At 50.7% G+C, this 27,799-nt stretch overlaps 1 protein-coding gene and 1 long non-coding RNA gene across 2 annotated transcripts in view; both read left to right on the top strand.

Annotated features, from left to right (window-relative positions):
• Positions 1-27,799, top strand: part of NUP210 (nucleoporin 210) — an 89,364-nt gene that overhangs the window by 7,877 nt on the left and 53,688 nt on the right. The window contains exons 2-9 of the mRNA XM_039224703.1: positions 10,211-10,344; positions 11,708-11,839; positions 16,425-16,521; positions 19,592-19,742; positions 20,782-20,914; positions 25,099-25,257; positions 25,820-25,888; positions 27,691-27,797. Coding sequence (XP_039080634.1) covers positions 10,211-10,344; positions 11,708-11,839; positions 16,425-16,521; positions 19,592-19,742; positions 20,782-20,914; positions 25,099-25,257; positions 25,820-25,888; positions 27,691-27,797 — 982 coding nt within the window. The remainder of the gene's footprint in view (positions 1-10,210; positions 10,345-11,707; positions 11,840-16,424; positions 16,522-19,591; positions 19,743-20,781; positions 20,915-25,098; positions 25,258-25,819; positions 25,889-27,690; positions 27,798-27,799) is intronic.
• Positions 8,774-9,447, top strand: LOC120226510. Its single transcript, XR_005527035.1, has 2 exons — positions 8,774-9,063; positions 9,203-9,447. It is a non-coding gene; the product is annotated as an uncharacterized LOC120226510 (long non-coding RNA).

Here is a 27,799-nt window from a genome sequence, read left to right as displayed (position 1 = left end):
CTTTTTGGTAAGAATGACTCCTTACTGTGCAAATTGAGAGTCAGAGATGAGGAGCCAGGGACTGGAAGAGCCACATTCAGAACCAGGTCGCCATCCCCAGAGCCAGCTCACCTCAGGGGCCACATGGTTTATGCCAGTACTTCTCTGCTAGTGGTAGGTTTACCAGGGTCCCTTCAACAGGGTGTCACTGACCCTTTCCAAAAGCAGTATGAAGGATGCACGTGGGTGGGGTTGTGATTCAGGAGGGGGTTGAGGCCATCTCTGCTGGAGTCTGGGAGCCCAGGCCCTCCCCTTGGGCAGCCTGAGGGTAGGGTGGGAGGCCGCTGGGCCTGTTTTGAATAACTGTGCATTCAGCACTAGGGAGTAGAGCAGTGTGGGGATAGGGGTCCAGAGCCAGGCTGGGCTGAGCTGAGCCGTTTTTTCTAGGAATGTGACCTTGGGCTGGTGACTTAACATCTTGCTCAGAGCAAGTGAGGCATTTGTTGTGTGTCTCACCCTGTGCCCGACAGGATAAACACAATGCATACAAGGGTTATTATCATTATTATTATTATTATTTTGCTTAAAAAACAAAAATACCGGTAGTTTGAATGAAATAAAACAATAGACCTTAAAGATTTTAGTCAAGGGTGTGTCTTCTGTCTAGATCCTTCCGACTTTATGCAACAGGAAGCTCAAACCAAAATAGTTTAAGTAAAACAGAGGAATGTTGTTTTGGCGCCTGGACCCAAACACCCTGGCAGACGTGGGGTTTCTTCTCACTTCTGTGCTGCAGGGGTTTGCGTGACATCAGCAGGACCTGGCCCCTTGGTCTTTGTGTCTTGGCTTTGGCCAGGTAGCCTCCTGAGGTGGCAAGGTTACAGCTCCAGCCATATAGCTCCCAGAGGCCAGGCTAGGGGGCACAGTGCCCATTCTGGCTGACCCACCTGGGCATATGCCTGGGTCTGAACTCCTCTCCAGTCAGGTGAACACAGAGCCGACTGGCCAGGCCGTAGCCACCTGCCTCCCGGAGTCCAGAGCAGTGTGAGCTCTCTGCAGCCTTATGGTCTGAGAGTGTGAGGAGAGGCAGCACCCACAGAAAAGCTGGTTACTGTTACTGAAAGAGGTGGCTGGAGGCTGGGCAGCCGAAATCCAACATGGCTCCCTATGGGAAGGACATCCTCCTTGCCTTCCATGCCATTTAGGACATTTGGTGAAATTAGGCTTCTAATTAAAAACCTCCTCACAAATAAAAGTCCAAGCCAGGGGTGCCTGGGTGGCTCAGTTGGTTGAGCATCCAACTTTGGCTCAGGTCATGATCTTGCCATTCATGGGTTTGAACCCCGCATCGGGCTCTGTGTGGACAGCGTGGAGCCTGGAACCTAATTTGGATTCTTTGTCTCCCTTTCTCTCTGCCCCTACACACTTGTGCTCTCTCTCTCTCTCTCTCTCAAAAATAAACATTAAAAAAAATTTTTTAATGAAGATTCCAAGCCTAGATGGCCTGTCTGTAAACCCTATGAAACATTTAAGGAATGAATAGTACATGTTTGTTTTTTATAAACTCAAGAAAGAAAAAGGAGTGATGGTATGCTAGGACATTTTTATGAGGCCAGCATTCCTCTCACTGCAAAGCAGACAAAAACATTACAAGAAAAAGAAATCCACAGGACAAAAGCACAAAATTCTTGAACAGAATAGTACCAAGTCAAATCCAGAAAACTATAAAAGGGATGATGAGTCATCACCACCCACTGGGATAAATCCCAGAAATGTAAGGTTGGTTTAACATTAACAATCGCTGTAAGTCAGTGTATCAACAGCATGAAGAAGAAAAACCACATAATTTGTCTCCATAGGTGCCAAGCATTTCACACCCATTCATGATTAAAAATCTGTAGTAAACTAGTAATAGAAGAAAATGTATAAGCTGATACAGGCACCTACACAACCTTGTACCAGAGTCTTGTGCTAGCCGTGGACTCGGTCTTCACACTGCCTCTGAGGGAAGTTGGACAGGGAAAAGGGTCATTGCTGAGCCACTGCCTTGAGACATTTGCACTTGCTGATCCATTTACCTTGAATGTCCCTCTCCCAGATATTCAAAGGGCCAACGTCTGCATCACCTTCAGAGACGTTTGATTCTATGTCATAGGTCACCCTCTCTTCCTCTGGCCATCCTCCTAAAAATCGCAAACTTTACTGTCCCTGCTTTATGTCTGTCCATAGCCCTGTCGTGTAAGGTCCTGTATTCACTGACTTGTTTATTCTTGTTTCCCACTGAAATGTAAGCGCCATGATGATGGGGATTAATGCGTGTTTCATACCTCGATGTATCCGTAGCCCTTAGAGCAGTGCCTGGAATATGGCATAAGACCCAGCAGATACAGATTCAGTGAATGAATGAGGACCACTGGGCTGTGGGGGCTGAGGGGGGGGGGGAGGGAGAGGCTTGGGGATGGGTCTTTGGAAGAGCTGCCATTTACCATGAGCCATGAAGCCATGAAGGCCGGGCAGCCGCAGAGCTGGGAGAAGGAAGGACATGTGAGGTGGCAGGAAGAGCAGAAGCAAAGGAATGGAGGTGTGAAAGCTGGGAGGGAGGCTGGCAGAGCTTAGACCTGAAGTCTGACCACTCAGGGTCTTGCTGGCGGTGTGGCTTTGGGCCCTCATGAATCTTTGCATGTGGCTCTGAGGATATCTGCCGTTGACAGTGGTGGTGGTGGTGAGGGGAGGCAGGGGGGGTCCGTGAGGAAGCTGCTTTGGGGGCCGGACAACAGGGACCAGCAGCAGGCTTCACTTGGGGAAGGGCATGGACACGGTGAGGCCTAAATAATCATGATCTAGAAGGACCTGCATGGTCTTCCTTCCTTTAAACAGCAAAGTTCTCATGGTAAGAACTGCACCAAAGGCCTCTCACTTGAGAAACTCCTTCTGTTTCCTGAACTTGAGAGCTTATAATGTTCAAGACCCATAATACGAGTTTTATATTTTCTATCCCATCTAATCCACCCCAATCCTTGGCGGCAGGCACTATTTTTATTCCACTGTGCAAACGAAGAGACAGAAGCCTAGAGAGATTAAATTGTTTGCTTAAGGGTGGCGGCACCCTGCTGTCTTAGGACTTCACTTTGCAGCAGGGGCCACAGACCTGGAACAGAAGGAGGCCTGTCACCATCACCAAGTGCTGCTTACCACATTGCACCAGGGGCCCCGGGAGCCCTTGGAGCCCATCCTGTGGGCCTTGGGGACTGCTGGTCCCTGGGAAGATGGGGCAGACCTGCCGACCACCGGCGGAGATGTATGGAAGGACCACGCATGTAGTACGTGTGAGCTGGGGCATCACGAACCCTTTTCTGTGGGGTGGAGTTCATTTAAACTGGGGACAGAAGAAGGCTTTTCAGCAGAAAAGCCTCATGAGCCAGGACTTGTCTCTCTGGTGAAACACAATGCTGTATGCAAATGAACTGGGCTGTGGCCCCAGGGGGCTGGCTTCCTTGACTGGCAGGTTACCTAGTGGGCATCTCAGCTGTCCGGGCTGCACGTGGACCTGCCTCCTAGGCTGTTAGTGCCGGTCTGTCTCCCTGCTGCACCCCCCGGGGTCTGTCCTGAGGATCCCATGCGCTGTTCCCCGGGATGTGTGCAGCTGCCGCATTAGCTCACATCTTTCATCATCTCCTCTGCTCCTCCCCCTGGGACCTGGGCAACCAGAGAGGGGACTTCTGGTCTCCAGAGCCCCTGACATCGGTGCGTGAGGCTACTCTGTCCTTGTTTTTCTGGAAACATTGGGGAATGGCAGCTGATAGAGTAGTCCCAGAGAGAAGGTGTAGCTGGTGTGGTGGGGCCCATTGCTCTGCCCACAGTTCCCACACTGTCAAACTGCAGACGCTTCATGCCACTGTCAGAGCTTGGCTTGTTTTTAAATTTACGACCTGTATTGGGATTTACTTAATATTACCTACAAAATGACTTTTTTTTTGGATATTGACATTGTCTTTAGTATTTATGAACTCATGAGTTTGATATATATGCTCTTCCTAACACCCTTTACAGTGAAAGAATAATAATCGAGGGATACCTGGGGGGGCTCAGTCAGTTAAGCATCTAACCTCCGCTCAGGTCACGATCTCATGGTTCGTGAGTCCAAGTCCTACGTCAGGCTCCATGCTGACAGTGTGGAGCCTGCTTGGGATTCTCTCTCTGTCTCTCTCTCTCTCTCCCCCCCTTCTCTGATCCTCCCCAACTTGTGTGTTCTCTCTCTCAAAACAAACTTAAAAACATTTAAAACAATAAAGTGAAAGAATAATAATTGAAGTATATGAAGAGTTTATTAAAAAATAGTTCATCTGTGTCTGCCTCCTTTCTGGGAGGTCTCATACGCTGGTGAAAATACTTATGAAGCAGGAGAAATATCTGACCTGGAGTTGCACAGACCTTGCTGTGATCCCCATTGCTGCCACTTACAGCTGTGAGGCTTTGGGAAAATTACTTGACCTCTTTGAGCCTCAGTTTTGTCTTCCCAGATAGGCATGCTGGGGAATAAGTAACCTGATGGATATAAGTATTCAACTCTGGGTTTAACATATGGTCGACAATTCTGTTTCTTACCTTCTAGCCCCTCCCTGTGGTAGTAAGATCCTCTAGAGAAACGGGACCAGTAGTATATAATTTTATTATATGGAAAGGGATTTATTATATGGAAGTGGCCCATGTGATGATGGAGACTCACAAATCCCAAGATCTGCAGGGTGAGTTGGCAAGCTGGATACCCAGGAAAGCCAATGATGTAATTCCCATCCAAAGGCTGGCAGACTGGAGGCCCAAGAATAGCTGATGTTTCAGTTTGAGTCTGGAGGCAAGAAGCAGACAATGTCCCAATTCAAAGAGAAATTCTTTTTTCTTGGAGGAGGGTCAGCCCTTTGGGGCTCTTCAAGCCTTCAACTGATTGGGTAAGGCCCACCGACATTAGGGCCATCTGCTTTAGTCTACTGGTTTCAGTGTTAATCTCATCCAAAAGTACCCTTGTAGAAACACCCAGAATCATGTTTGTCCAGTTAACCTCATGGCCCAGTCAAGCTGACACATAAGATTAATTATCATATTCCCCTAGCATGCACACCCACACCCACACATACATTTTTAAGTTTTATTTAAGTAATCTCTACACCCATCATGGGGCTTGAACTCATGACACTGAGATCAAGAGTTACACTCTCTTCCAACTGAGCCAACCATGTGCCCATCACTTTTATATTTTAATGAAAACATGGTCCCTGGGTGTCTCCGCACTAGCCAGATGTGAGGTGCTCTTGCTCATCATCACCTCTGTTATCTCCTCCACATTCCCTGTCTCTGTCTGCATGGCCCCGTGTGATTAGCCACTGCGTCTTCAGAATTCCCTGTCCTCCCTCTCTGAAAAAGCGAGTCTTCCCTTGCCAGATCCTAGAAGCAGAAACATTCCAGAATTGCATATGTGTGGCCAACTCTTCTGTTCCCAGCCCTGGCAGGAGCCAGCCTGAGTCTCCGGGGCAACTCTAGTGTTTCAGGAGCCCATTCTAGAGAGCTGTGAGATGCAGAGACAGCACTTCTGTGTAGCCAGTAGGGGACTCGAATAACAAAACACACCAAAACTTGGCATTGGTCACATGTGTCCTGGCCCTAGAATGGCCCTTAACTAGGTGCCCTCTTCTTTCTGCCCCTCCCCTATTTGTGCTCTCTCTCTCTCAAAATAAACTTAAAAAAAAAAAAAAAAAAAAAGTAAGGCTGAAACACGCAGGCCTCAGGATGTCCCAGAAAGAGTCAGATAATTGAAAAGAACCCTTTTGCTGGTAACAGAAACACCACCAGAAAGACTGTCTTAAATCCTCCTGTAGGGGGTTGGCATGAGCCCTTCGCGCTTCCCATACAGCACCCCAGAGCCGAAAGAGAATTCGCAGGTGGAATGGGCAGGTGGGGAATGTGGCAAGGCCTATCCGAGTCCTGGCCATCCGCCACATCTGCTGACGTTTCTGGGCACTTTAGCATTTCTCATGAGGTGCTTCCTGGCCCTCCCAGCTGCTCCCTGAGGAGGGAGCCCAGCTCCCATTGTCCCAGCTCAGCCGAGGCCAGCAGGTGCAAGGCTCAAGTCCCACCACAGGCCTGCGCTGGAGGCTGCCCTCCCCGGGGTGGGATCGCACGGGCTTCTGGCTGGGACCTGGGACAGCTTTGTCACTGCAGCCCCAGGGCAGGTGGGGTAGGCACCTCCTTCCAAGGGCTAGAGGCTGGGGCACTGCTCTGTCTTATCTGGAGGCTGCACTGAATGCCCTCGTATCAGCCCTAAGTCTGAAGAGCGGGAACGTTCTCAAGAGGGCAAGAACTCTCAGCAGCACTAACTCTGGAGGCGGTCCTTGGGAGGGACTAGAAGATATCCCTGGGACAGGGGTGAGCTGGGAACAGTGTGTGCCCGCCTGGCTCTCCACCTGCAGCCCAGTCCTCTGAGCTGGCTGTCCTGTGCCTTCGCCACTCACTTTGACAATGAGAGCTTGGGAGGCAGCTGGTCCACATGTTGGAATGATGATGCCTGGGGCACGTTGGTTGCATCATAGGTATAATCAAGGTTAATTCACCTGTTACTTGAATAGGGCATTTTAATAGGAACTTCAAAACACAGGGACGAACACCGTGTTCTTAGGGCAGTGGAACTGCTCTGTGTGACGTTGCAGATGGTGGATACGTGTCCTCCTATATGACTGTACGACCCCAAGAGTGAATGCCCCGCAAACGATGGGCTCTGGGTGATGGTGCTGTGTCTGGGTAGGTGCCCAGTTGTCACAAATGTGCCTTCTGTCCAGGCATGTTGATAACAGGAGGGGCCGTGCATGTGTGGGGGTAGAGAGTATGGAACATTCCACACTTAGGGCTCAGTTGTGCAAACCTAAAACTGCTCTAAACAACACCCTTTTGGGGGCACCAGGGTGCCTCAGTTACTTAAGCATCCGACCTCGGCTCAGGTCATGATCTCACAGTTTGAGGGTTCAAGCCCCACGTCGGGCTCTGTGCTGACAGCTCAGAGCCTGATGCCTGTTTCGGATTCGGTGTCTCCCTCTCCTTCTGCCCCTCCCCCATTGGTACTCTGCCCTTCTCTCTCTAAAAAATAAACAAACATTAAAAAAAAAAAAAAGAACCGATAGTCGAACCAGTTTCTCCTGCTACTTTTGCTAACGAGGCAGTTAGAACATGCTGAATGTGGTCTGCTGTATTATCTCTCTCGGACCCACTGTTTTAAGGCCTGTGTCTGGACTTAACATAGGCCGACGGCACCCTAGGCCTAAAATGAGAAGTGTCTGTGTTTCTAGCCAGGCCCTGAGGCTGCAGGGGCCTCAGTATGACCGCGGAAGGGCCGGGGAACACAGGGAGAGGATTTTGGACCTCTCCAGCTCAACCTGGGCTAGCTCCGTTCTTGTCTCTGTTGATTTATTACCCGGGGCTCTGCCTCGGATTCACCTGCTGCTGTGAGGGAGCGAGGGAAGAAGTGGCTTGTCCCTATTTTATTCTTGAGGAGACTGAGACTCAGAGTGGGGAGGCGTTTTCCACCCAGACTGGGAGCCCTAGTGTCTGGCTACTAGGGGCCATTAAACAAGACATTTCACACTGTGTCTCAAAGGTAGAATCAGGACATGATGCACTGCTTTTAGACCTTATTTGGGGCGCCTGGGTGGCTCAGTCGGTTAGGCGTCCGACTTCGGCTCAGGTTGTGATCTCGCGGCTCGTGGGTTCGAGCCCTGGATCTCGCGGCTCGTGGGTTCGAGCCCTGCATCGGGCTCTGTGCTGACAGCTCAGAGCCTGGAGCCTGCTTCCGATTCTGTGTCTCCCTTTCTCTCTGTCCCTCCCCGGCTCGTGCTCTGTCCCTCTCTCTCTCCCAAAAATAAACATCAAAAAAAAAAAATTAAAAAGAATAGACCTTATTTTTTAGAGTGGTTTAGCTTTACAAAACACTTGAGCCAATGTTCAAGATTTCCCATATAGCACCTCTGGCCGCATTCCCCACCATCAACGTTCATTACACTCCGTGAGCTAAATGGACACATCGTAGTCTCCCAGAGTCTATAGTTTACATCATGGCGGTTCCTACTTGGCGTCCTACATCCTGTGGGTTTTGACAAATGTAGAATGACTTGTGTGATCATTATAATATCTGCCCCCAAAATCCTGCGCTTTGCCTGTTTATCTATTCCTCTCTTGTCCTTTTAATTTTAAATTGTGGAATAATTTTAGATTTACAGAGTAGTGTCAAAGGTAATACAGAGATTTCTTTATACCCTTCACCCAGCTCCCCCAATGTCCACATGCTCCACAACCGGGGAACTTTTGTCAAAAGAAAGAAATTAACACCGGTGACGTTCACTGACCTCTCGACTATTTCACCACTTCTGCCACAGAGGTTCTTTTTCCCACACTTGTGATCTCTTGTGTTTTTGATACTAGCCATTCCAGCTGGCGTGAGGTGATAATCTCATTGTGGTTCTCATTTACATTTCCTGATGATGAGCCTCCACATTTTGAAAGATACTCAAGCAAAGCTGTTAGAGGCTTGGGGTGGTAGTTAAGAGCACTGGCAATGGCCCGCCCCTCCCGTCTCCTCACCGGAGGCCCAGGCCTCCGATCATGCTAGGCCTTCTGTTCCTGGAGCCCTCCTGCCTGCTGCCCACCTCCGGGCCTTGCCTGAAAACGCAGGTCTCTGTGTGGTCTTCCTGGAGCACCCTGTGTGCGGAGAGCCATCACGGCACGCGCTCACCCAGAACCCCCCGCGCCACGGCGCGCGCCCACCCAGAACCTCCTGCTTCTGGGCACGCGCTCACCCAGAACCCCCCGCGCCACGGCGCGCGCCCACCTAAAACCTCCCGCGTCTGGGCACGCGCCCACCCAGAACCTCCCGCGTCTGGGCACGCGCCCACCCAGAACCTCCCGCGTCACGGCGCGCGCCCACCCAGAATCTCCCGCGTCACGTCAGGCGCCCACCCAGAACCTCCTGCGGAGTTTCCCTTGTGCTCACCCCCGACGATTCCCGTCCGACCTCTACGCAAGAACTGTCATCATCCTGTGTCAGAGGTGAAGACCTGTGGCGCTGGTTTGGGTCATTCCCCCAGTCACGCCTTCCCCTCATCCTGTCGTTGGGCCCTGTCTCCCCATGGGGAGTTACCTCGTAGGTTTTACTGGTTTATTTGTGTCTACCCTCCTCTCTCCTCAGCTGCCCCCGAATGCTGGCTCTGTGCACACCGGGACTGAACGATTGTCGTTGTCCTCGCAGCCGGTGATCTCCAGGTTTTGTAGGACCTGTTTGGGAGTGGCTAACGCTTGGTTGCTTGCTCTGTGCCAGGTCCGGCCCAGAGGTCAGCAGAGATCCTCGCTGTTTCTTCCTGACCCGACACCATAGGCCGTTTTCCCACTGACTGAATTCTTTACTTTAAATAAAAAAGTTTACTTAATTTTTAATGTTTATTTGTTTTAACTTTTTAATGTTTATTTATTTTTGATATATAGAGACAGAAAGTGAGCAGGGGAGGGGCAGAGAGAAGGAGACATAGAATCCGAAGCAGGCTCCAGGCTCCTAACTCTCAGTGCAGAGCCTGACATGGGGCTTGAACTCACAAACTGTGAGATCATGACCTAAAGTTGGACACTTAACCGACTGAGCCACCCAGGCACCTCTTCTAGTGTTAGTTTTTGAGAGAGAGAGAAAAAGAGAGAGAGAAAGCTAGATAGAGTGGGTGGGGCAGAGAGGAGGAGACAGAGGATCTGAAGTGGGCTCTGAGGTGTCAACACAGAGCCTGATGCAGGGCTCAAACTCACAAACCATGAGATCATGACCGGAGTCGAAGTCATGCTAAACTGACTGAGCCACCCCAGCATCTTGATAATGATTTCTTGTTCTATTGCGAAGTCTTATAAGGCGACCATCTACTGAACATGGAGGTGGTTCCTGTGTGTTTGGTACCCTGTTTGATTTGCTCAGCGTGCGTACTTGTGCGCGTGACGTGCACACCTGTAGGTCCCATGCCTTCAGGTAGTCATGCTTGCATTAGAGGGGCTTCAGCCGGGCCCCATTTTTCCCCTGGGGGTGAAACCCCTGGACATCGCCCACTTCTACTCTGTGTTGGCATCTGGGCCCCGCATGGGGAACTGCAGCTTCGGTGTCTGGCCCCGGCTGGGCGTCTCCGTGTACCCCAGAGAGTGAAGTCTCATCTTCCTACCACAGGTCGTCCACCCGGCCGGAGGTGGCCAGCATAGAGCCACTGGGTGCAGATGAACAGTGCTCCCAGAAGGCTGTGGTGCAGGCCCGCCTGTCCCAGCCCGCCCGCCTGACCAGCATCATCTTCGCGGAGGACATCAGTAAGAGCTTAGTGCCCCGGGCCCTGTGGCTAGGACAGGAGGTGGGGAGCACCCCACCAAGACCTCAGCCACATGGCCTGCCCATGCCCATGGCAGTGCTTTCTCTCTCTCATGTTGGGTCAGAGGATGCTCAGGCAGGGAACGAGGTCTCACAGGCAGCGCCCACCTTGGTACCTCCCGCCAGCCCCTTGTCCTGTTTTCCCCCTCACAGAGGCTGGCTTTCCTTTCTAAATTATTATTTGTTACCCAGATAACTCTAACAGGTGTTGAATCAAAATGAAGAAAATTGTTGCCATTCTTTTATTGCTCCTTTACTTGATTTACCATAGCATAGCTATAAGACGCTTAGAAGACAATGCTGTTTTCTGTCATGCTTTCTCCCATTTAACGTGATATGAAAACTTTTCATTTTTGTGGAGTTATTTTTAATAGCTGAGTAACACTTCCCACAGGGGGTTGTCCTGTAAGAATCCGCTTGTATTGGACATTTAGATTGTTTTCAGAGATTTGTTTCAGTGTTCTATAGAAAAATAAATATTTATACAGAGAACAATTTTTAGAAAAATTTTTTAAAAATAGGCTCCACGCCCAGCATGGAGCCCAATGCAGGGCTTGAACTTAAATCCCTTAGATCAAGAGCTGAGCTGAGATCAGAGTCAGACGCGTAACCAGCTGAGCCGTCCAGGGACCCCACTTTCGGGTTCTTTTAAGTTATTTACTCCCAAGGATAGAGTCCTAGTTTTACACATGAATATGTGTAAGGAGTTTGATGTACTGCTTTCTAACAAGGCATCCTTAACAACGCCCAAAGTGATTTTATTTGGTGCCTAGAGAATGGTCAGAATGATTGTGTGTCACATGCTGTTACTGTTACACTGGAGAATTCTGCAGGCAGTGCCATTTGTGTATCTTATTTATGGAGCACATAAAAACATCTGTGTGCTTGCTCATGTAACCCTTTCATTCACTAGTACAGTTAACAGTTTTGTGTAAAAACTCCAGTGTAAACGAACAAGCAAACTCCAGGCACAATTCCTGATCTCAGCGTGGGGACGGGTTTTCAGGACAGCATTCTTTCTGGATGCTAACTCCTCATAATGCATCCCGGTCATTGAACTTACTGGTCACACCCTGAACAAAGCTGGATTTTCTCAGAGGGGTTTTTCCGCACACAGCTTTAAATGCTGGTGCTCACGCTGGGGGAGTAGGAGATGGGCGAAGGAAATGTCTCCAAGCCCTTTTTCTGCACAGGCCCCTGCTAACTTTCAAAAGCCCGCGTACTGGTCAGCGACTTGGCTTCTGAGGATTAACGTGGTTCTCCTGGCCCCATCTCATGCTGACCTGTGCGTCCTTGTCCCTTCAGCCACGGGTCAGGTCCTGCGCTGTGATGCCATCGTTGACCTCATCCATGGCATTCAGATTGTCTCCACCACCCGTGAGCTGTACCTGGAGGACTCGCCCCTGGAACTGAAGATCCAGGCTCTGGACTCAGAAGGTGAGGCTCTGCCCCCACATCTCTGTCCCCTTGCATCTGGCCCTGCTGTTCCCCATGGAGGGCTGTCCCAGCCAGAATGGCAAGGCTGAGGCTGGGCAGACACCGAAGAGGTCAGGATCGCTCTGAGCGGCCCCCAGGCGCTCAGGGGCAGCAGGGCCACGGCCATGCCTGGCACACCATGTTGTCTGCGGCAATGCCTCTGAGATGAGAGCTTTGGAATTACCTGGGGCCACCTCTGTGCCCGTGCTCAGGGTCATGCTGGGTAAAGCGCGTCTTCGGGAAGCAGGCAGCTGGCATCTCAGCAGCTGAGGGATAGTGGGAGAGGCCTGCTGGGTCAGTACGATCTAAACAGTGGCAGCATTCTCCTTGCCTGGCTTGGGGGGCTGGGGTTGGCTTCCGGGTCCAGACTGTGGGGCGTGCACGTGTATGTGTGTATGCATGCGTGCACACCGGGAAACATCTCTATGCTGGCCTTTGCTTCACTTAGTTTCACTGGAGTCTGATGGTGGATTGTTCTAGAATTCTTACAAAATCTATTCTTGGTGTTAGATGGGCTGTCTTGGCTGCAGCTTGACCCTTTGGTAATGCAGCAAAGGGAAATCTATAAGTTAAGATTACTGTTGGAAAAAAATGAGTCAGGCAATAGATACCTTTCGAACTGAGGGATCTCCTAAAACCTAAGCCTAGTCTTTGGCTTACCTTATCTTTGGATTCTTCCCTGACCATCCCAGCTACTTCTGCCTAAAAAAAAAAATTCTCTAGATTGGAATTTCCCAGCCTAGGTAGTATCCACACTTGGGGCTAGATAATTATTTGTGGTAGGGGCTGTCCAGTAGGTAGTAGGAAGTTCAGGAGCATCTCTGGCCTCCACCCACCATAGTGGAGGAGAACCCCCCTGAAGTTTCATAACTAAAAGTATCTCCAGCCATTGCCATATGCCCCCTGAGGGCGAAATCACTGTTGTAGAGCATCTGGCAGTTCCCTTCGTTCTGTCTATTCGTTTATCAGCTAAGCTGCCTCGCTTCTCTGAAATGTTGTCAGCTCTGTGATGTTTATCTGTGATGTTTATCTGTGATGTTGTCTGCTCTGTGGTGTTTATCGGGGGGTTGCAAGGATTTGGTAGAAAGTATGTATGGGGTTAGTGCTGGGTAGCCTGTAGCAGTTGTCAGTGGCTACTGGGCGTTCTGCCAGGTGCTTCTGACCTCGGCAGCTCAGGCTGGGGGGTGCGGGAGAGGAGCTGCATGCATTTTAGCAGGTGCTGCTTCGCATCACGTTGGTTGCAAGAATGAAAGGGCCTCAGAGCTGGGGAAGCTGACCCCAGGGAAGGTTGGAGGCTGGGTGTGGGGGACAGAAGTCACGACAGTTTCTTAGAGATGTGATGTTTGACCGAGCCATGAGAGTGTAGTGTTTGCCCAGCCTGGAAGTCCATCTTGTTCCAGAGGACACAAGGTATACCTGAGGCCGGGTGGTGGAGCGGGGGTGCAGGATAGAAAGGATGTATGTCAGGCATGGGGTTTGCACTTGGTCTTAAAGCAGAGGGAGCTGGGGAAGGGGTTTGTGCAGTGATGTGCCAGGAGCTCCTCTGCAGGGTCACTCACTGATGTTGGGAGAAAATGACCAAGCTTGGCCATGCTGGGGCCACACTCCACGTGTTCTCACTCATTGCATGTCCAGATGTTGAGACCGAGGCACAGAGCATGAACACACACACACACACACACGCAGGGGGAAGACATGTCGTTTGTATATAGCACAGCCAGAGTCTGAGTTCCAGTCTGGTCGCCAAGTCCACTCTTTAGGCCAGGGCTTAGCAGACATTTCCTGTGCTGGAGCAGATGGTAATCATTTTAGACTTTGCTGGCCGTACGGTCTCTCAGCTCTGCTGTTGTTGTTCTAAAGCGGTCATAGAGGATGCTTAGTGGCTGTTCTCAAATGAAGTTTTATTTACAAAAACTGGCAGTGTACCATAGTTTGCCAAGCCCTGCTCTTTTTTATTTTCTTTTTTTTTCTTTTAATAGTTTATTGTCAAGTTGGTTTCCATATAACACCCAGTGTTCATCCCCACAATGCCAAGCTCTGCTCTTTTTTTTTAAATTTCTTTTTAATGTTTTATTTATTTCTTAGAGATAGCGTGAGCAGGGGAGGGTCAGAGAGAGAGGGAGACACAGAATCTGAAATAGGCTCCAGGCTCTGAGCTAGCTGTCAGCACAGAGCCTGACATGGGGCTCAAACCCACGAACCGTGAGATCATGACCTGAGCCGAAGTCGGATGCTTAACCGACTGAGCCACCCAGGAGCACCAACCAAGCCCTGCTCTTGACACTCTGTTTTATTTCCTGTCTTATGTTACTTTAAAAAAATTAGTTATTTTTGAGACTCAGATACTGTTAAGTTGATCCATTTAAACTTAAATTCATCCAGTTCATTTTATGTTTTTTCATTAAGTTTTTTAATGTTTTTATTTTATTTTATTTATTTTTTTTAACAAGGCTGCTTTGTATTTTTTTTTTTTTTTAATTTCTAGGAGAGAGAGAGAGAGAGAGAGACAGCGTGAGCAGGGGAGGGTCAGAGAGAGAGGGAGCCACAGGCTGAAACAGGCTCCAGGCTCTGAGCTCGCAGTCAGCACAGAGCCCGACGCGGGGCCCGAACCCACGAACCGCGAGATCATGACCTAAGCGAAAGTCGGACGCTTAACCGACTAAGCCACCCAGACGCCCCGTTTTTATTTTATTTTTGAGAGAAAGAGAAAGCTTGAGCAGGAGACGGGCAGAGAGAGGGAGACACAGAATTCGAAGCAGGATCCAGGCTCTGAGCTGTCAGCACAGAGCCCGACGCGGGGCTTGAATTCACAGACTGCAAGATCATGACCTGAGCCTAAGTCAGACACCCAACCCATTAAGCCACCCAGATGCCCCTATATGTTTTTAATGTATTCAGGAAGTTGTGCAACCATCCCCACTAGCTAATTTTAGAACGTTTCCATCACTACAAAAATTAAACCCAGGACCCAAGAGCAGTTACTTCCTGTTCTTTCCTCTCTCCAGCCCCTGGCAACCGCTACTTTCAGTGTATGTACATTTCTCTATTGTGAACATTTCGTATAAATAGAATCATACAGCGTATGGCCTTTAGTGTCTGAATTTTGTCATTCAGCATAATGTTTTCAAGGTTTATCTTACATTGTAGCACGGATTTCCTTCCTTTTCATGGCTGAATAATACCCTGCTGTATGAATAGACTACATTTGTTTATCCATTCATTTGTTGCTGAACATTTAGGTTGTTTCCACCGTTGGGCTATTGTGAATAATACTGCTGTGACCATTCGTGTGCAAGTCTTTGTGTGAACATAGTTTTTCATTTCCCCTGATGTAGACCCAGGGGTAGAATTGCTGGGTCACAGAGTTACTCTATGTCGCCCTATGTCACTCTAAAAGTCATGGCAAAGGCTGTCCTGTTTCCTGAAGCTTTGGCTGAGCACTGTTTCATTGGCTTCTGAGATAGCACAGGTGGGGAGAGGTGGGATCCCAGGCCCATCCGACTCTAAATGCCTTGCCCTTTGCTCTGGAGAAGGAGCTTTCCTAGGCCCCAGATGTTGTATTTGGGAGCTGGCCAGACAGGGGAATGTAGATGAGGACTGCTGAGTAGGGCTGGGACAGCAGAGCATGGTGGGGAGTGTGGCAAACCGGAGACCGTGATGCCTTCTAGTGAGACTAAGCCAGCCATTGGTCAGTCACCAGAGGGACTAGGGCCCAGGAGGCTAGATCTGCAGATTCTTCAAGAGAACACGGAAACTGGATTTAAAGATTGTGTTTCTTAACTTGAAACAATGGAGAATAAGTTAAAAATGCAAAAGCAGCATCGACAAGGTGACAGCAAAGCCACAGATCCTAGGAGATCAGGCCTCTGAGGGACCCCTTCCCACCCTTTGCTATGTTGCAGGATGTCTGCACCCAACCAGATCTTGTACTTACACTAAGACAGTCTTTATGGCATGTTCGGATGCACACTGGGTCCTGTCCCCAAAACCCGTTGCCTGGTCGCTGGTTGGGCGCCACTTGTCCTGACGTCCTGTCAGAAGGCTTGTGGACAGCCAGCCACCACTTGAGAGCTCAGGCCAGTGGGGTGGCTTGTCATCTTCTCCCCACTGGGACCCTGGGAGTCTCGGCGCCTGGGCAGAGAGACGAGATGCCGCCCTTCATCTCCAGCTCCTTTCCCTGCAGAGGGAGGGTGAGGAGGAGCCAGTGACTCAGCTCTCAGAAGCTGCTTCTCAACTGTAACGTGCTTCCAGACGTGAGCGGTGGTGGTGGCACACGCCACCGTGCGCCTGTTGTGAGCCGTCGGAGGCTGGAGGTACAGCTGGAAGAACACACATGCTTACTTACCTCAGACAGCTGCGGTTCACATCCCAGCTTAGCCCCTCACAGTCACACGACCCTGACCCTTTATGCCTCAGTTTCCCTTTCTTGGAACAGAAGCATGGCCCCTGCTTTGCAGAGGGGTGATGCTGAGTGCATTTTCCCCTTCCTCTGCCCCAGGGAGTTAACTGTGATGCATTTCTGTCCCCACTCTCCCCGCTTTTACAGGGAACACATTCAGTACACTGGCTGGGCTCGTCTTTGACTGGACAATCGTGAAGGACACGGAGGCCAATGGGTTCTCAGACTCCCACAATGCCCTGCGGTAAGAGGTGCCGCCCCTTTGCAGGGAAGCAGGAAGGGGACCATCGGTTAGCTCCATGCCAGCTGGGGGCTTTTATGGTCACCATCGACATCTCACCTTCAGCAAGGAGCCCATGGCAGTCCCTAAGGCCACTTTGGCTCACACAGCCATGTCAGAACCTTACAGCGTCTGCAGCCCGCTGAGGGGCTCTGTGTGGGACATTGTCTAGGGGGCTGGGTGCCCAACTGTGAAAGAGAAAACTTGTCCCAGGTCATGGAAGCTGTCATGGAGTGCAGGGAAGGGTGGCACAGGGAAGGGTGGCCTCAGGGCAGCCCTCTGCTGGGGACAAGCTAAAGGGGAGACAGGTTTCAGCCAAGAGGATAGCCCTTCACAGGTGCAAGAGGCTGTGTCCCTCAGCCCTACGGGATGCAGACAGACTCCTTATGAGATGGACTCATTAAGTGTCTCACCTCACTCAGTCCCCCTACCAGCCATGTGGGCTCACATACACTGGTTTTGCAATTTTTCAGACCTAGAAACCAAGGTTTAAGCCACTTGTCTAGTTGATAAGAGGCTGGACCTAGAAGTTGAACTCAGATCTATATACATCTGCACTATCCAATATGGTGGCCCCCAACCCAACCCTGGCTATTTACATGTAGATGAACAAAATGACAACTCCTGTTCCTCAGATGTCATAGCTGTGTTTCAAGGGCTTGTTAGCTCTGTGGCTAACGGTTACCACACATTGGACAGAGCAGACTTGGAGTAGGAAGATCTGATGGCCAGAGAGGTGGTGGTGCAGACCTGAGGTCATATCCCCTACTACACTGCTTGGCTTCATCCCTTATTAATTAAAACTTAAAAGTACCTTTTAGGAGAAGAAGATTTAATTTTTTGTTGTGAGTAGCCTCTTATAATCTTTATTTTTTTAAATTTGTTTTATTGAATTCCAGTATAGTTAACATACAGTGTTGTATCTGTCAGGTGCATAGTGTGGTGATTCAACACTTCCGTATGTCACCTGGTGCTCACCATGACAAGTACCTTCCTTACACGTATTTCCCATCACGTATTTCACCTGTCCCCTTCCACCCACCTCCCTGCTGGTCCCCCGTCAGTTTGTTCTGTATAGTTAGGAGTCTGTTTCTTGGTTTGCCTCTGTCTCTCTTTTCTTTTTCCTTTCCTTGTTTCTTTTGTTTCTTAAATTCCACATAGGAGTGAAATCATATGGTGTTTGTGTTTCTCTGGCTGACTTATGTCGCTTTGCATCGTACTCTCAAGCTCCCAGGAAGGTTTAATTAAAAAAACTTTGCAGCTATTTGCAGACTACAGAAAAGTTACAAGTATAGTACAGTCCACAGAGTGGTTTCCCTGAACCATCTGAGAGCAAGTTGTCGGCCTCGAGTCCCTAATTATTTTACTGTGGGTTTCTAATCACTGAGGACCTTTCCCTTTGCACCTACAATATGGTCATCAAAATGAGGAGATTGACACTGCCTGTGGGTGTCAGATCCCCGTCAAGCCTTGTCAGTCTATCCTGAGTCTGTCCCTTGGGATAGGAAACAAAAAACCCTGCCAGAGTCACCTGCTGTATACTGTTCAGTCCCTTAGTCTCTATCAGCCTAGGACAGTTTCTCGGTCTTTCTTTGGCTTCTGAGACCTTGATACTTGTGAAGATTATAGTCCAGTTATTTTGCAGACTGTCCCTCTTTGCGGGATCATCTGATATTCTCTCCTGATTAGACTCAGACCTTTGCATCTTGGGTGGGAACATCACAGAGGTTAGATTCTGTATCCTGAGTGCATCTGATCCTGACTTTGTGGGTCTGTCAGCAGCGATGTTCCCTGTCATCACCTGGGTGAGACGGTGTCTGCCTGAGTGGCCCACAGTGAGGTCACTTTCTTACCACTTAGCAGTAAGTATTTTGTGGGGAGTTTAGTGCCTAGTCTTTGATTTATAGTTTTAAAACTCAGCTCTGGGCCACCAGGTGCATTTCCTGTCATGATAGCCCCATAAGCTCCCAGACACTCTGGGCTTAAGCAGAATGTTCACCGAAATCTAAGGCACTGAGGCGTGTTGTGACCAGAGCGTCCTGGGTTTTCATTAAATTTAGGATGTGACACCTAGTAAAACCAGGCAAGGAAATATATCCCAGCAGAGCACGGCACCAGCAGGTCTTGGGGGGAATGAACGCATGTCCAGCTCTTTTTTTTTTTTTTTTTTTTTTTTAAATGTTTTATTTATTTCTAGGAGAGAGAGAGAGACAGCGTGAGCAGGGGAGGGTCAGAGAGAGAGGGAGTCACAGACTGAAACAGGCTCCAGGCTCTGAGCTGGCAGTCAGCACAGAGCCCGACACGGGGCCCGAACCCACGAACCGCGAGATCATGACCTAAGCGAAAGTCGGACGCTTAGCCGACTAAGCCACCCAGGCGCCCCAGTGTCCAGCTCTTGTTCAAGTGGAAAGGTGGGCTGACTTGTAAGTCACAGACAGCATGATAGAGACTGTATGGAAAGGGCCCCTCAGGCCTGCACAAGCTTCCAGCATACCCTGTGGGGAGGGTTACCACATCCTGACCTCTCTCCCGGCCTGGGGCTTCTCGTCTCTGCCCAGCCCCCAGGGCGATAAGGTGGGTATGGTCCCCTCTTCTGGACACCTGGCAGAGGGTCATTGAGAAGCATTTCCCGGCAGCAGGAGCCGGCCCAGAGGGGTGGACACAACATGGCAGGGAGTCCCGAGAGCCTGGTGGGCACCACTGGCAGCACCCTGGCTGGGTCTGTGGTCTTTGTGGTTTCTGTGGACCTCACCTGTCACATCTGTGAGAGGAGCATTTCGACGAAGCAGGTGGTCCTCCTAGTCTGGTGTTTCCCAGAATCACATGCAAAAGGCAGATCACCAGCCTTGGTGTAGACAGAGACCTGGGCGAGGGGCCAAGAATCTACATTTGTCATAAGGAGGCTTCAGGGACACACTTCTAAGCAATGCCACTTATGTTAGCACCCGGCCCTCCTCGGAGGTGCCAACAGATGGTGAATGTGTTAGGGTCTTTGATTCCACATACCAGGTCTGATGACATTTCCCCCTTCCAGAATCCTCACGTTCCTGGAGTCCACATACATCCCTCCTTCCTATATCTCTGAGATGGAGAAGGTGGCCAAGCAGGGGGACACCATCCTGGTGTCTGGGACAAAGACCGGGAGCTCCAAGCTCAAGGCGCGCATCCAGGAGGCTGTCTACAAGGTAGGCCCCAGGGCTCTGGAGGTGCCCCTGGTTCACCAGGCAGGCCTTCTGCTCACCCCGCGCACGCATTTAGGAGTGGAAACGAGCTGCTCTGCTGTGAAAGCCCCACTGTTCGTGCCTTGGGAGCTTCAGGCTGTATTTCTAGATTTCTGTTTGTTTGTTTTTGGCCACAGCTTTTGAGAGAGATAGTTGGGGGAACCAGAGTGCACCGTCTCCAGTGTCACCAAGTAGTTGGTCCATTGTTGTCTTTATTTATTTATTTATTTTGAGAGAGACAGAGACAGCACGAATGGGGGAGAAGAATTGAAAGAAGGCAGAGAATCCCAAGCAGGCTCCGAGCCGTCAGCACAGAGCCTGGTACAGGGCTCAAAACCATGAACTGTGAGATCATGACCTGAACCAAAACCAAGAGTTGGACGCTTAACTCACTGAGCCACCCAGGTGCCCAGGTCTGTTGTCAGTTTTGAGGGAGGTCCAGTTTTGAGTGGGATTTTCATTAACAAGCTGATTTTCCACAAATAGCCACCTGTCTCAGGAGAGGGATGTGTCCAAACATTTGGGGCTTGGAAAAGACTTCCAGATGTCCCCCATGCTGTTTCTTCCTGGGCCCCACTTTGAGCCCCAGGACTGGTGGTCCCATCTGTGGACGGCTCCTTACCCCACCCTGCCCCAGGTCGCCCTGGCCTCACTAGCACCTGCTTCTCCATCAGCACCCATTGGGGGAGGGGTCCTGCTTCTTTCCTGCTCCTTGTGGGCCCGCATCTGGCTCTGTGCTGACAGCTTGTACCTTGATCTACGATGTGCATAACGTAAAAGGACTTGCTCGGTATGTTTGGTGGCATGTGCTGTGCACGCAGTGTTCCCCTGGGGTTTTGGGAGACTGAAAGTGTGGGAGAGGGAGCGTTGCCTTGTTTCTGTACCCCTAACTTCTCTGTCCACACATGCACATCCTGAAAAGTTCTAGATCGTTTCTCTTGCCCACACCGCTCTCCGTCCCCCAACCCCACCTCACCTTTCCTGCCCTCCTCTTTCTTCCAAGCACGTGCGCCCAGCTGAGGTTAGGCTGCTGATTTTGGAGAACATCCTTCTGAACCCAGCTTACGACGTCTACCTGATGGTGGGGACCTCCATTCGCTATAAGGTTCAGAAGATCAGGCAAGGAAAGATTACAGGTGGGTCGCTGACTCAGTGAGGTAATCACGGCAGGGGTTCCCCTTGTTATTATCGTGGTAAATTACACATAACGTAGAATTTCCTATCTTGATGATCTTTAAGTGTTCAGTTCAGTGGCATGATGGACATGCATGTGGTTGTGCAGCCATCACTGGCATCCATCTTTGGAACCTTTTCGTCTTCCCAGGTTGAGGCTCTGTTTTCATTAAACACTAAGTCCCAGTCCCTCCCTCCTCCCTCAGCCCCTGGTGCCCACCCTTCTCCTTTCTGTCCCTGTGGATCTGACTTCTCTAGAGACCTCAAAGAGGTAGAATCCTATGTATTTACCCCTTTGTCACTGGCGTATTTCACATAGCCATGACATCCTCAAGGCTCGTCCTTGCTGTAGCCAGTGTCCAAATTGCCTTCCTTTTTTAAGGCTGAAGAACATTCCACTGTGTGGGTATTTGCATCTGTTGAATGTTTAGCCTTTCACCTACTGACAGGAACTTCAGTTGCTTCCTTATTGTGGCTACCGTTCATAAAGCTGCCCCGAGCACAGGAGTGCAAATATCTTTGCGAGATGCTGCTTTCATTTGTCTTGGGTGTGTGTCCATCCCTTTGTTGTAAGAGCGTCAGAAGCTGTGAACTTCACATGGGAATGAGTTTTCCCTTGGTCTGCCGTGGACTGCCAAGCAGCCTGGGCAGGCCACTCCCCTCCCCCTGCTGCCCCGTGGGGCTCAGTGTCTCCATCAGCCCTTGAGGCTTTCTTGTCTGTGTTATGAGGGCAAAACGAATGGATGTGCCTTTGTTCTGGAAGTTCCACACAAATGTGTACCTGTGATGCATTCTATGTGGTGAGCGTTCTTCATGCAGCACCAGTCTTCCTAAGAATGATTACTATTATTATCCTTTTTAAAAAAAGTTTACCCGTGTTTCATGGTCAGCGCAATTGGTATCCAGGGGCTTGGGTACAAGTGTGTCACCTGTCCATCCCAGGGCTCTGATGTGTGTCTAGGCAGGTACCTCCCGTAGGTTGGAGGGTCACTGTGTGATACAGGGTGGTGTTTCTGCTCCTCAGAGCATGAAAGCTGAGAACCTGGCCCCTTCTGGGCAGGACGTGGGTTGGGGGCTGAGAGCTGAGCCTCAGCTAGGAAGAGGGGGCAGGCAGCATGGTTAAAGGTGGGTGATGTAATGAAGGCGTCTGAGAAGCTCACCCTGAGTTAGTTCAGGTGTCATAGTCCAGGAGAACAGCACATCCCCAGGTACCCAGGAAACTTGTAGGTTTCGTCACTACTATAGAAATCAAAGAAACGGAACACACAAGAGACACCCCAGCGCAGGAAATAGGCTTGTTGCCTCCCTTTCATCAGCGAGGTGATGAGATGGAAAATTCCTCTGAGGATAAACACACCTGTGTGACTGATGGTTGAGGTTGGCATAGCTCTGGAGAAGATTCCAGACAGATGCCTTGAGAACTGAGTCAGCAAACGTCTACCACGAGCAAGTCATACAAATGGAAACTGTGTCCATTCATTATAGACAGATTGGGTTTGTTTTTTTTAATTGAGATATAATTCACATCACTGTCATTTTAAACAAGTTGACTAGATAGGAACGTCAGGGCTGATGGCATTACAGGGGACATGAATTTCAGCCCCTGTCTACCTTGCATGGCATCCTGCGTTGGCTCAGAGAATTATAGGTTAGAGGGCAGTCCCATGGACTTACTAGCATGCAGATAATTGTCACCCCAAGTGTATTCTTTCTGGGCTTTTTTTTTTCGGTTCTCCTTCCTTAAAAATATAATTTTTTTTCTTCCGTATTTTTATTTTTCTCTGTCTGCCCCTCTTTATTTGGTGACTTGCTGTTTTGTGAGCATATTTATTGAGCACCTACGCTGTGCCGCAACCTGCTGGGTGCTACACATGCCGCCCAGGTCCCTGCCTTCCTGGAGTGCACAGCCCAGCAGTCAGTCCAATGATTACCCTGCGAACGACTTAGAAGGGAGGAGAGGGGCTCTTGGAGCTCATAGTAGGGGCTTCTGTGTTGCCTGCAGGGCAGTGTTCCCAGTGAGGGGGGGGTATAGGTGTCTCCCCTCGCTTCTCAAGCCTGTTGGTGTTTATATTCCTTGTGGACCTGACTGGCATAGTAACCAAATTACCATATGGAAGAAACCCTAGGAAGGACATGCTGACCGAGGGGATTGGAATAGTGGAAACGACCGAGATGAAATGCACTGCAGCTGGGAAAATAAACTGCATAGACAGGTGTCAGTGTCCCAGGTGTCAAAGGGATTTGGAACCCAGTACACCCTTGAGCTGTGGCTGTCCAGCACTGAGTCACATGGGCTGCATGAGCAGGTGCTGCAGTTAGAGGCAGGGGAGTGAGCTCCCCATGGTCCTGGGCTCAGACCACGTCCTCATGGTCATCCTTGGAGCCTGCACGGAGTGGGAGGATTAGAAGCACATCTGGAGCATCAGACAGGGTTGGGAGGGGTCACAGAGTCTGTCTCCTAGGAGCATGTGGGTCTCCTGGCTTACAGAGGGGCAGCCTTGGGGATGGTCCTTTACCCTCTGCAGGTGGTAGACAGGCCAGTCTGGTGTCCCAAAAGCAGCCTTCCTGTTTTTACAGACAGAGAGTGACCCTTCACATCTGCAAAACCTTCTGTATTCGGTGCCTCTTACAAGTAGCGAGTTCTGCATTTGTAAGAAGTGTTTAAGGAATCAAGCAAGCCCTTAGTTTTCATTGTCAGAGGGTTTTGTAAATATGTTGTTGTGCAAGAGCTTGTGAGAATCTGTATATTCATTTGGAGAGCATTAGGGAGGGAGCTAGTGCTTCATAAAACAGCATAAAGTAATACTGCTTTATTGAGCACAAGTATTATTTGGTCACAGCATGGACCCTCGATGCACTGTATTCTGAACATACAGTCTGCAGGCATCACAGCCCAGCCTGGCTGTGCTTCCCCAGTTAGAGCCAGGGAAATGGGCTGTGTGCACGCTAAGCGATTCTCAGCTCTGGTGTGTACTGGAGTCACTAGGAGGGCCTGTTCCTACTCTGACCACGGGGCCCCCAGAGTTGGATCCAGAAGCTCTGGGGCGTGGCCAACCATTTGTAGTTGGCAGGTGATGCTGGTGGTCCAGGGCCCACACTCTGAGAATCTCTGCTTGAGGGCACATTCTTGGGGGCTCGTTGGAACACACCAAAACACCCTAAGATAGAGATAGACCGGTTGCCTCCCTTTTCGAGTTCCCATCAGAATTCTTGGGAATTCAGTCTGGAGGATGCTCCAGCTGAGATTCCTCCTGGCCTGTGTTCTGGACACGTCTCATGGCAGGCCCTGAGCTGGGGCCCAGAGAGGAACGATGAGCAAGCTTGCCGTCTGTGGTTCTCCACATCCTCTCTCCTCTCTCCTGCTGGGGGCTGGGACATGGCCACACCTGTGGGCTCCGTGAGTGGGCTGCTGGGTGGGAATGTGATGCACTCGGGAGAAGTCCTATGAAAGTGCTCGCAGCCTCTTTGGTTGGATCCCAGGTCCGCTGTGGGGTGTCCTGGGGCTTCTTGGGCTGGTTTCTGCAGCCCCCATGCTGAGGGTGCAGGCATCTGCAGTGCCTGTTCCAGGGGTTGCTGGGGGACACAATGGGGTAATGTGCACCTCGAACACCATGTGCGGTCCTGCTGCCTCTTGATTTCGTGGTTGGCAATAGCCTTTGGTGTCAGAAGTGCTTGTGGCCACTCTTGTAGTAGGGAAAATGGACACAGAGTTGGTGGGTTTAGTAGAACCCTTATTTCCTTAGGGAAGTTGTTTTTCATGCTGGCCCAGAATGAACATGTTCTCTTCTACAACATGACACAGAGCAGGGAAACATGGATGGATGGGCAGGGTGGCAACAGAGAAAATTCTAGACTGAGCTCCCAAAGCCCGGTGGGAAACCGTGGATTGGTGCCGTTTTGGAAACTCCCAGAGGCTGCACAGATCCAGTGAGCCCCGCGCTGGACCCTTAGTGCAGTGGTAGAGTTCTTTTAACTCCTGTATTCTGCATGTGGTCTGCAAATGCAGTCGGAAGCTGTGCTTAATTTAAAAAACAAAACAAAACAAAACAGTGTTTTTTATGCAGTGGGACTGACATATCATCTACTAATGTCTCCTGTCTTCGCTTTGTCTCTCCCTTGCTGCTCCTTTTTGACTCTGGGCCGCCAGAGCTGTCGATGCCCTCCGAGCAGTATGAGCTGCAGCTCCAGAACAGCACCCCGAGCCCAGAGGGAGACCCACACCGGCCCGTGGCTGTCTTGGACCAGGACACGTCGATGGCCACTGCCATGCAGCTGGGACAGAGCAGCCTGGTTCTCAGCCACAGGAGTATCCTCTTCTCTGGCCGGTCTGCGAGTGCGTGTCCTCATGGGGCATCACTGTTTGGAATTCCTTTTTCTCCCCAAAAGCTCGACAGGGCTAGAAATAACCCTGTTTTCCCTCAAGGTCTGACAATCAGAAGGAACCAACCAAAATAGCAATGCGGCAGTGTAGGATTGCTCACCTTGGAGGGTGACTCACCAGAGAGGCTCCCTGGGTTGGGGGCAGTGGGTGGCAGGAGCCTCACCTCGCTCCTCTACTCCGGGACTGCCTCGGGCATGGGCGACCTCCTCCCAGGGGCCTGGCCAAGGCTGTTTCCACACTGGCCTGTGGGTCATCCCTGTCCTAGATCTGTTCCTGCAGTCTCCACTGTCCCTTGCAGGTATCCACCTTTGCTCATGGAGGAAGTGTGGCTGGGCTTTGCATTCTGGAAATGGCTTTGTTCTGTTTGACCTTGTGGAGAGGAGTTCTCGTCCCCTCTCCTTGGCTCGTGGCAGCCCTCAAGCCCAGCCAAATCCTGCCCCCTGGTCTGTTTTCCTTCTTCCATTTTGTTCCTTAATTATGAATTCAGGTATCCGCATGCAGGGTGCTTCTAGGTTACCCAACAGCACCATCTACGTGGTTGAACCTGGATACCTCGGTGAGTCGGGTCATTGTGGGGCGCCCTGGGTGTTGGTGACTCACAGGGGTTATGAAAAATAAAGGCAGTGGTCCTTCAGAAAATGCTGCCTGCTGGCCAGCCCTGCCAGTCCTTGCCCTGCTGCTCCCCAGTCCCCCACCTCCCCCACCAATGCACAGGAACAAGCAGAGGGAAAGCCAAGGTCAGGGTAAGTGCCAGCTCAAGAGAGCTGTTTGGGTCAAGTCAGCAGGGCTTTGTCTCTTCCCGGGTTGTATTCCAAGGCTCTGTCCAGACCTGGCCATGGCTGTGAGCATTTTGAGGTTGGGGGCCCCAGTGGGAAGTGCAGTTACAGAGGCGTCCCTAAAGCCATGTGACAGTTGGTATAAGTCTCAGTGGGAAGGAAGGGGAGGCATTGGACTGAGGGAGGAAAGGAGGAATCTGCAGGCTTGGAGGGCCCGTAGGGGCAGAGCTGGGGCCCAGGAGCTGCCGTAACTGACCACGCATGGCTTGGGAGATGCCCATGACACATGTGTCACTCCTGGTCATGGTGACAGTGTTTCCTTTGTGTTTCCTCCGCATTGACTCACCCATTGAGTGTATGGAATGTGTTCAGGCCAGACAGCACTTGGCTGACACGCAGCAAGTGCTAGGTCCTCTCGTTAGTGGCCACGTGAGCTTGCTGTTTAGTGTGGACCCGCGCTGACTGCATAATGACACCGGCCAGGGTCACCCTGGGTGTCTCAGGAGCTTCATTTATTCAGAAAGGTTTCTTGGAACCCTCCCTCTGTCTGGCCTATGCTGAGCACTGGAGTTCTGGGGGAGGATGCTCAGGTCCTGATGCAAGAGAACGAGTGTAAACAGACAGGGACAGGGCAGTGGTAAAGAGCTGGGAGATGTGAGTGCAGAGGAAAGGCTCCTGGGAGATATTTGAGGCATCATGTTTCATAGGAGGGGCCGCTTTGTAGGCAGGTCGGGCCAGGCGAGGTAACTTCTGGGGCGCAGGTGTGGGGAGAAAGCTCGTGGCATCTCGGGGGTCAGCAAGCAGCTGGTGTGGAACCCAGTGTGGGAACATAGCTGGAGCCTGGGAGGGAGGGCCGCTCATGCGGGTAGAATGCTGAGTGCCAGGCCTCAGTGGGAAGATTCAGAGCACTACTTCCTGGGTAGTCAGTGGGTAGAAATCCTGTGGATAAAGAGCATAGACTCACTGTGGATTCAGAAGTAGACTCACTGTGGGTTTGAATCATAGACTCACTGCAGACTGAGAATGTAGACCTACTGTGGGTTCAGATGTAGACTCACCACAGATTCAGAGCGTAGACCTACTGTGGACTCAGATGTAGACACACCGCAGATTGAGAGCATAGATCTATGGATTCAGATGTAGACTTACTGTGGATTCAGAGTGTAGACCTACTGTGGATTCAGATGCAGACTCGCTGCGGATTCAGGGTGTAGACCTACTGCAGATTCAGATGCAGACTTGCTGTGGATTCAGAATGTAGACCTACTGTGGATTCAGGCTAGAATGTCCATGTACCGTCCATGGACTGTCTGATCAAGTCTGAATGAGCCCTTGAGTAGTCAGTGTGGAATGTACAGGTTGGTCGTGGGGAGTCTGAGAGAGATCTCCTCAGGTTCCGAGGGCTCAGCCTGATGGTGGTCATTAGATCTGACCACGATTAGCAGCTCCTCTTTTTCCTTGGAGGAAAGCAGGCAAGTGGTTGTGGCGCCCTGGGGCTGGTGGTACTTGGCACCATCCCCTTTCTTAGCTGCCCACCACTGTGGCCCAAGTGGTCAGGCTTTGTTCCCTGCCTGTTTTGTAGGGTTCACAGTCCAGCCTGGGGACAGGTGGGTGCTGGAGACCGGCCGCCTGTACGAAATCACCATTGAAGTGCTTGACAAGTCCGGCAACAAGGTCTACCTGTCCGACGT

The sequence above is a fragment of the Hyaena hyaena genome, unplaced genomic scaffold, assembly GCF_003009895.1.
Source record: "Hyaena hyaena isolate Hyena2069 unplaced genomic scaffold, ASM300989v1 scaffold_1734, whole genome shotgun sequence".
NCBI classification, from domain to species: Eukaryota; Metazoa; Chordata; class Mammalia; order Carnivora; family Hyaenidae; genus Hyaena; species Hyaena hyaena.
Note: the sequence above shows the minus strand (reverse complement) of the source record. Positions and strands in the feature narration are given on the sequence as shown.